The sequence below is a fragment of the Chenopodium album genome, chromosome 26 (assembly GCF_948465745.1).
Source record: "Chenopodium album chromosome 26, dcCheAlbu1.1, whole genome shotgun sequence".
NCBI classification, from domain to species: domain Eukaryota; kingdom Viridiplantae; phylum Streptophyta; class Magnoliopsida; order Caryophyllales; family Amaranthaceae; genus Chenopodium; species Chenopodium album.
Window position 1 is genome coordinate 2,118,262 of NC_137859.1, and position 9,625 is coordinate 2,127,886.

Sequence of the window (9,625 nt, forward strand, 5' to 3'; positions counted from 1 at the left end):
GCAGTTATAATTATTGATTTAGGGTTTAATTTAAGTGGGTATTTATTAATTTTACTCTAAGTTAAGGGTAGTTCTTTGATTTTAGGTTTAGGTTCTGTAATTTCTTTCACGACGATAGGTTTTGTGATTTGATTTAGTGTGGTTTGTTGATATCGTTTGATTCTCCACTTTGTTCAGATTAGCAGCGGAAGTGGTGGTGGAGGTTTGATAATGAGGAAAATGAGGGTGAGAAAAATGCTGTGGATTTATTTATTTTTTTTTAAAATTTTTATTTAATGTATGTACACTGCTGAAATTTGACACACACTTAGCAAGGTGGGAATTTGGTGAGCAATGCTGTATTCTTTTAATGAAGTGTATGATGTTTATTATATGATGAAGCTTGGATTCGTTAAAACTATGGACAAGTCTTATTTTGTTGAAGTGAAACTCTGGAATTCCTTAATCCCTGTCTCTTTAATTTCATTGTTTAAATATGGTGTTGCTAATTGTGATTCTCTGAATTATGGCTTAGGATAAAGGGAAAACTATTTGCAATATGTTTTCTTTAAAACCCACATTAGACAACAGCCAGAGCAATTAGATAAACTGCAGAACACAATGATCATGTGAAGAGACTGGCAGAGCAATTAGATAAACTGCAGAACAATCTTCATGTGAAGGAGTCTTCACAGAAGCAATTGAAAAACAAAGTCCTGCTGCTTTTTATTGTTATTTGAGTAATTTCAGGGTTAACTTTTTGTTAGGATTATCAAAGCTACAAATTCTAAATGCCCACATCACTAGGATTTATATAAATTAATGCAGGAATTCTATGTTATGTGTGTAAGATAGCCTTAATAAAACAACTCATGGATTAAAATAACCTTTTTCATGATTCTGCAATTTTCGGGATTCTATACTTCAATTCCAGGTTCTTTCCTTCAAGCTTGGGCTATTGGACTCGTGCCTTTGATTGATCAGGTGATTCTCTTTTCCCCTCCTTCACCTGGCTTGCCTTAGTAATCTGCATCATCCTACAATTATTGGGTCCCACCATAAACTGAAATGCTTCGAATTAAATTTATTAAATTTAATAAGCTTAATATATATTATCATTATCATATTATGTGTCTCAGGGAGAGAAAGATTACAAGATAATAGCAGTGTGTGCCGATGATCCTGGATTCCGCCTTTACACGAGCTCAATGAACTTCCTCCTCACCGCCTTGCTGGAATTCGTTCTTTTTTTTTTTTTTTTTCTTTAAGACTGTATCCTTTGCTTGTCATTTTAGACCTTTAGAGATTATTGGTCCCATTTTAGACCTTTTAATTTTCTTCCACTTCCATTTAAGGTTGCCTTCACAGAAATTATAGATAAGAAGAACGAGAATCAGAGTGCTGTGGTGAATGATTTTCTGCCAGCTGTACATGTGATTGCTACCATCTAATCTTCAATGTCAGATTCTAACTTTGTGATAATAATAGACGATTCTGGAGCTCCTTTAGTTTCCAACTCTCCAGTCTCCACTGCTTTTTTTTTTTTCTCATATTGGACATCAATAATACTTGTGTTTGCTCTGCTGTGTATGATTAGCTACGATGGGGAATACTTTTTATTGCAGTTCTGCCAGGGTGTACGTTTTACTGCACACATTGCAGAGGCATATGAGACTAATTAGAGTCACTTGTTTCTTGTGGTGATAATGTTATAAAATATACTTTGCTCCACTCATATCTTTAGATTTCTTGCGACAAATTAGATTTTGGGATTAAGATGATATTTTAGTATACTTTTGTTCACCTAGCAGGAAACTTGATTCTTGAATTTTGAGCATATGAGGAAATTTTATCATGTCAGATTGGTTATAATGAGTTATTTGTTTGTTTCTTGATACCATTTTTGCAAGTTATAATCTTGTTAGACACAATCAAATCAATGAGCTTCAATAATAAGATTTATAGAATGCATGAAATATACTCTGTTTGTATTGAAGCTAAAATGCATTATCTTTAACTTTCCCCCCTTATTATTATGTTTATATCACATCTGCAGATCATATGTGTTGGAATTATTGTTGTTGCATAGGTACTTATTATTGAATAGGGCTGTTGGAAAAGTTGGTAACTTGTTATCTTTTCACTTGCATTGACTAATAATTGTCATAATGGTTATTATATTTATTAGGGTCTGCTCGATTTTGGTCTTAATGAGATTGAGTGTGCCTCAGCATCTAATAGTTCGAATTATTAATTTGCTTATAATATTATAACTACATCCAAAATCTAATTCTTATTATATCACAAATCAAGGAACTTAAAATACTATTTTGTATCTTTTATGACAACATATTACTTCATACATTTTTTTTATTCAAGCTTTCTTCTATTTTGTAAACAGATTGCATTTTCTTTTACATTTGATAATTTTTAATTTATTCACCAATTATGTTAGGTTGAAAGATATATATACATGATTTTTTTTACTATAAATAATTGATATGGTTAGATATCTACTTATAAATATATTATTTTATGATATTTTTTCCTAAATTTTGTAAGAAAATATTTTGAGTTTATTCTTTTTCAATTATTTTAAAAGTTTATTTTCTTACAAAAATATATTAAGGACACACCAGAAGATGACACGTGTCATTGCTGGTGTGTCTTTTGTAGACTAGAACAGATACTTAAGGAAAAAACGTCCATAAATATATGATGAACATACAAACAATGATAAAACAATGACCAAAAGATAATACCGATAACTTGGGGAATCGCGCGCGTTACAACTAGTACATCTCAAATAAACATTTCAAGAATAATCTCAATTTCACCTGGAATTTTTATTTTTATTTTTAATATAGTCTATATTACATAAACAGCTTAAAATATCTTCACTATACTTTCCTCACCAAAAAAAAAAAAAAGAAAAAAAAAAAGAAAAGAAAAGAAAAGAAAAGAAAGAAATAACATTTGAAGATGTATACAATGCTGCCTACAAAACCTTTAGCAACATCAAGAAGATGCGGTGAAAGCAAATATATATATATGTTCATTAAACATTTTCTGAGAGTAATTAAAAAATACTCCGTACACTATAGTGATGACTGCATCTGTACAATAATAATCAAAGATTCGTGATGATATATATATAAAATTGCATAGCCAGTGCTTTCAAAAAAAAAAAAAAAAAAAAAACAAATCCATAGCCAGTATTAACAATCAGATAGAAAGGCAGCTGCCAGAAGATCAATGGAAACTATGACTTGTCATTAATATTTGAATATAATCGTACAAATTAATGATTCATGACAAAGAAGCCACTGAGGTGAAAAAATTATCTACAGAATGTAAGCTATTTCTATAATCTATGCATGTACAATTTTGAATCAATGCATGTCATCTGCATAACATTAGGGGCATGAAGTCTGGCTTGACGCACAGATGGGTTATCAGCTTATTGATGCTTGGTAGAATGGCGCCCAAAAGTAGCAAAGACAGTTGAAGATCTGCTGGTCAACAGTATTTAATAAGTTAGCTGCACAATATATGGTAATATTGTGAGGCATTATGCGATTGATCTGCAGAAATTGCGAATTTAGCTAGATTTGACAAAAAAAAAAAAAAAAAAATCTGCAATACTGATACATTTATTCAGAAAGATGATACAACTATACAATTTCCAGGTTCTACAAGAAAACACTTCAACCAGAAGTTGTGCACTGTTCAGGTATGTCTCATATACAGTTCCCACACTCATTTGCATGTGTACTGCAAGAACCCTCCACAAAATAACAAATCCAATGACCGCTAAACCATTAATTTATCAGAAAGAAGAAAAAATAAATATGGGACAATGTAGTAAGATCTTACCACTGATATCTGAACTTGACTTTGAAGGACGGGAGCAAACCCAAAACTCAAAGCTATTCAAATGCACAAGAATAAAATCAGACCTATGTTTTTAGTCGTCAGACAAGCAAAAACATCATGTACTACATATGGGACTTTCTAATTCCTATATATATGGAGACTAGCCAACTACCAAGCAAATAATAATGTCAAATAAGTGAGCTGCCCTTACTTTAGTCCAGATAAGCCTCAGTCAAGACAACAAGAGATCATTCCCACCAAGATGGGAGCGAAGGCAAATTGGAACATCATGCTCTTCAGGACCTGCACGAGGCTTAGGCACAGAAATTTCAAGAACTGTTCCAGAATTATCAAAATAAGCTTCCAACTTGGCATCATCAGGAATTCGGGAAGGAAGAGGAATTTCCCTTTTGAAGTCACCAGGGGGGCAGTGCTCAGGAGAAGTATCTGTAAGCTTAAACGTCCTATCATTCCTCTGAATATAAGGCATGCACGCTGTGCTTGTAGATGTAACCTTGACTACGCCATGAGATACTGTATTCCACCAAGAAACTTTCACCTTTTGAAGATCTGTGAATGGCAGACTAATGACAATCATGTAACCATCATCATCCTCATAAATAGATTTTGCACAGGTAACTGGCCCATAAACATTTCTCATAACCCCGGTGAATTCAGGGGCCCACATGGGTTCAATTGGATGCACCTCTACTGCATCTTGCGTTCCATCGGAAGAATGTGTATTGGCTGGCAGACAAGAATCTTCATCATTTCTGTGAGCAGGGACATCCTTCCTCTTCTTACTTGCAGCAGCAGATAGATCAAATACGTCATTCACAAAGTTAGATGGCTGAGTGGACAGGTCCAATCCAGAGCCATTGAGCAATTTCTTTGAGTGACCATTGGCAGTACTCTTCAAGGCTGGAAGTGGCCTCTCTAGTTCAAATTCTGTGCTAGGAAGGTTCCTCCACGAAGAAAACTCGCTAGCTTCTTCTGGAAGAGAAAAGTTAAGATCCCTTCCTGTGAGTTCCATCCACCTCCTCTGCTCCTCCTCATCAATAGCACTAAGATTTGGTTGTCGAACAATTTCAATTCCGTGAAGGCATTGAGGATTAGATAGTCCTCGGTAATGTTTCCTTTGCATTTTGTGAGACCGAACAAAACCCTTTTCAACACTATAAGGGAACGGCCTTTCCCCCTGCCGCGAATGCCCATTCATGTAGCTTCTCAATTGCATCTTCCCCAATGCATTGTCTGGCCTCTCCTTAAAAACCCACATATACATATTCTCCATATCATGTTGTACCAAGAAAGACTCCAGCTGAAGATCAGACTTCTCAAACCCTGAAACCCCATTACCATCCCTCACAATCTTACTCTTTGATTTCTCATTCAACGAGGGCTTAAAGTAGAAGCTAAAAAAGAACCAAGCTCCCCACACACTATCAAGCCTCTTAGCACACTTTCGATTTCCATTCCCATTCCCATTCCCGTTCCCATTCTTAGGAACGGCCACATGAGTCTCCGACTCATAAACCTGAGTCCCTAATCCAACCTCTAACATATCACAAGCCTCCTGATTCCAAGTGTGAGGAGGCGGAGGACTACGCTCCGCCGATAAGGGCAGATTAATATCAGGTGGACCAGGACAAGACAATATTATATGCCTACTAATCTCCCTCTCCTTTTCCTCATGAGATTTCGAACTCGAATCCATTGACAACAATGTTGATGGATGATGATTCTCCATTGACAAGCTCGCTAACAAATCTTCCCCCATATCATCCACACCCCCAACAATCTATTTTTTAGGGTCTTAAGAATTTTTTCAAACAAATCCCCAAGTCAATTCAAGCTAATCACTACATAAAATCACACATATTCACCTCCAATTCTTAATATTTAGCATACTACACTATCTATATCTATACATCAATCTCATATCTAATTGCACAAAAATTCAATTTAACAAATCAAATAAGCACTTTCAGCAGCTAAACTAGAAAACCAATAAATTTCTCAACCTAAAAGGATTAATTGGTCAAAACCTAACCTATGTAATAAGCTGATAATATTGACTCGACCCAAAATCAATATACCTATACTAAAGGCGAAACCAGAATTGACACTTGTCATAACCTGGTTAAAAATTTTCCCTCCAAAAGTTTTTTTTTTTTTTTTTTTTTTTTCCCAAAGCTTCTTAGAGAAGTATTTAATTTAATACTTACTTTACAATAATATTTCTTTTCTATTTGGCAAGTATATTCATTCTTACACATTCAACAAAGATTTATATATGACGGGAACAAAGTCATATAATACAATAATGTAATATTATCTATAACTTTGTAATGTAATCCATGGTTATTTTTATTAGTCGTGCATGCATTTCTTCCTCTGTTTTCTTTAAAGATTCAAAAAAAATTGTAATTACAGAACTTTCATCCTATTTTGCAATTTGATATTATTTTTATAGTAAAACAATTGTATTAAACTAATGATTAATATTGAAATTACCGTGCATGGCACGGGATCTAACCTAGTATATAAATAAAGAAAAAAATCAAAGTGACCGACCAAAAAAAAGGAAATTTAAATCAAGGTAATATAAATCAGGAAAGAGAAAAATCAAGAAAGTTACCTTGTAAAAGAAGAAGAATCAAGAGTTTGTTTGTTTTTTTTTTTTTTTTTTTTTTTTTTTGTGTTTTTTGGTCAGCAAAAAAATTGAGATCTTCAACAAGAAAATTGACAGAGCTACAAAAATGAGGAGAGAGAAAGTGACGGAGGAAGGAGGGAGAAACCGGGAGAGGCAACAACAGCAACAGGGGCGAGCTTTCCTCTCTTCTCATAGTAAAAAGACAATTTTGTCCTTTTTAGAATTAAATTAAATTTGGAATTTGTTGAGGTTGAAGAGAAGGCGATGATGACGGACGTTGCGGTGAAGGTTAATGGTGGATTTCGTAGGCTCTAGACTTAATCGATGGGCTAGGGCCACATATTTAATTTTAGTTGGAAAGTAGTATGTGGGCCATATTTTGAGATATGTGGTTTAATATGATATAATAGTTCAGCCCAAAGCCCAACTTGTTTTTTTTGATGCATGGTTATGGAGCAAGAGTGAAGACTCAAGAGATCATATCTTGGGAGTATTATTTTACAGTCCAAATTTTCATATTATTGATTATTTTAAAGGGTTCAAGTATACATTAGAGTTGTTTCCTGCTTAACATTCCTCTTCAAATTTTGGTCTAACTTGTATCACCTTTAAGTAAAAGGTATATATATGTACGTTCTATTAAGAATATGTTACTGACTTGGTAAAAATAAAAATAAGTCACGTAAAATCATAAGAAACCACTTTGTATTCATTCCGTCCAAAAAAAAAAAGAAAAAAAAAAAAAGAGTTTCATGTATACATTTATATGTTGCCACCTGGGTGAATAAGTATAATATTCTAACACTAAAATCAAATTTTAATGATCAATCGATCTCTCAAAGCTCAAACTATTTTTTATTCAAAACATTAAATTGTCAAATTTCATATACAATACAAAAAGGTTTCAAATTCACAAATTACATAAGGAAGGGTGCCAACTGATAATGAAAGACCAAACGTCATAATAAACTATAAAGTTTTTTTTGTTTGTTTTTTTTTTCTAAGAAATTGCTAAAATTTATAATAAATTTGAAGAAAACTTAAAGTACAAATATGGGTGCCAATAACAATTTTCTTTTATTTTAAAAAAGTTTTGGTAAGAATGACTGTATTTTGACTAGGTCTCAACTCTCACGCCTTTTTTGACCAAGTATTAGCACTTTAGCCGGCTAGATAATTAAGATTATATTGAACAATAAAAAAAATCGATCCCTACCCCAAATACCTTCATTCAGTCCGGATTTAAACTCTAAACCTTTAGAATTTATGCTAATAAGAACATTATCAAATATAAACACTTTTTTTTTTTTTTTGACACAAACAGGAGAAAGTCTTTATTCAATCAGAGAAATATCAGTTAGTACAGCAGAGGATGCCCGTTATTAAATGAATAAACACTTTCTTAAGAGGATGCCCGTTCAATAACAATGTCCATTCACTTTATTTTAATTTCTATTTTTCTTAAGAGGATGCCAACTAAATAACAATGTCTATTCACTTTAATTTGATTTCTATTTTTGTACACTTTATTTACTCATTTTTTTGTTTTTGTACATCTTTCTTCAAAATAGGAAATTTCCTACAACATTATATTTGCCTATAAAAAAACCCTTGGGATTTGTAGTCAAATTATGTTAGCAGCAGATTAGGTATGTCACAAACATTTGCTCCTCTGACTATTATGGACAAGAGTACAAGACAAATGAATACAAAGAGGTTCCTTATCATTTCTCAACAGGGAAAGTCACACAAAAAAATTCAGAGAAGCAAAAATTTAGGGGGGAAAGAAAGTAAAAAGGCAAGATATAGTATAGGTAGAGTTTTATCAGTCTCAGCTACGTACACAATTTCCAATTAGGTAAAGCCTGAAAATAGTGGTTGCTTTTGCTTATACAATTAGGATTTTAATTTTGCTTGAATTGGTTGCATATATTTGTCACTTTTACATGTTTTCACCCATTTTTATCGTCCACAACAAAATCTTGCAGTTCTTTCTTCGTCTTTTTAATCTCACCTATTATTGGTTGGTTCCTTAAGAAGACCCCCCAGTGAATTGGGAACATGCATAATATGATTTTAAGTGTTTCAATGTCTTTTGACCATTCATCTTCATTCCCTTTTCTATTTCCTGATTATGCTTAAAAGTCCACTTGGTTACTACATCTACAAATCTACCCATGTCTTACGAATGAAGTACTTCCTAATCGCGTAACATAAGCATGAAGGTACGTTTTGTACGTACAATTAACTTATTACATGTTACTATAGAGTATCATATTTGTCGTGACAAATAATGGGTAATCTAATCACTGGTGTAACGATAATGTCCATATCTTTGAATCACGAGTGCAATAAGCGTTAATGAATTGAATTGGGTGGAGCATGTTTTTCCCAAACTAACTAAAGTGTATATGTATGCCATGCAAATATGCAGTATCTCCCTTTCAGAAGGTATCTTTGCAATTCGTCAAAAGGAAAAGTTTTTTGTGCTCGGTTAGATAGCTAAGCTAGGTGTAGGTAGCTTCATTTTCCAAAGGCTGAGCAGATTGGACAAGCCCTAAAGTGCCTAATCTGATCCATATCAACTACGGGGTAAGCATATGTAATGAGTGTTGTGACAAAAAAGATTATACATACATTTAAAATGATGAGTCTCTTGTTTTGTCAAGGTGTCTTTTCTTCTGTTTTCTTTTCAATACTTTTGTTAGAGTGTATGTATGTACAGACTACTCCATATTTGATTAAGGGAATTGAAATAATATAGGAGCATTTTGTATGTGGGAAGTACATAAGTTCATTCTTCCAATCTTCTTATAAAATCATTAGTAGTTTGATAAAATGAATAGGTGATTCCCTACAAAAAAAAAAAAAAAGTGGTATAAATGATGAAATAATAAAGATTGATGAAATAATAAAGCTAAGAATAGGTGATTCCCATCATCTATACTTGCACTATTTTTTTTATTGGAAAACTTGCACATTTTTTTAGTGTTAAGGAAAAAGTAATTAATTGTTATAGGATTGAAAATTCCACAATTTTTTAGGTGTTAAGGTCTTAAAAGTTTTTTTTTTTTAGTTATGCCAATTGAAGTTTAAAGTGATGAATAGATGATA

The 9,625-nt window shown here is 33.0% G+C and overlaps 1 protein-coding gene and 1 long non-coding RNA gene across 5 annotated transcripts; one reads left to right on the forward strand and one right to left on the reverse strand.

The window, feature by feature from the left end:
* Positions 1 to 842: 842 nt before the first annotated feature.
* On the forward strand, positions 843 to 1,524 carry LOC145618594 (uncharacterized). The gene is made up of 2 exons (XR_014107951.1): positions 843 to 963; positions 1,119 to 1,524. It is a non-coding gene; the product is annotated as an uncharacterized LOC145618594 (long non-coding RNA).
* Positions 1,525 to 3,233: 1,709 nt separating this feature from the next.
* LOC145617959 (uncharacterized) lies at positions 3,234 to 6,777 on the reverse strand. 4 transcript variants are annotated; one of them, XR_014107822.1, is made up of 3 exons: positions 4,067 to 6,777; positions 3,856 to 3,908; positions 3,234 to 3,753 (listed from the first exon to the last, which is right to left on the reverse strand). XR_014107822.1 is itself a non-coding variant. In XM_081672729.1 (2 exons), exon 2 carries the CDS (start codon positions 5,633 to 5,635, stop codon positions 4,088 to 4,090), a length of 1,548 nt encoding a protein of 515 aa, XP_081528855.1. In that variant the 5' UTR covers positions 5,636 to 5,670; positions 6,497 to 6,777; the 3' UTR covers positions 3,234 to 4,087. The 4 variants fall into 4 exon arrangements, 1 of the variants encoding a protein (XP_081528855.1); XR_014107823.1 differs by having other exon boundaries at positions 3,236 to 3,491; XR_014107821.1 differs by having other exon boundaries at positions 3,856 to 6,777.
* Positions 6,778 to 9,625: the final 2,848 nt, after the last annotated feature.

Bases quoted from the DNA above. Each gene is read 5' to 3' on its own strand.
- LOC145617959 (XM_081672729.1), bottom strand. From the start codon at position 5,635: ATGGGGGAAGATTTGTTAGCGAGCTTGTCAATGGAGAATCATCATCCA.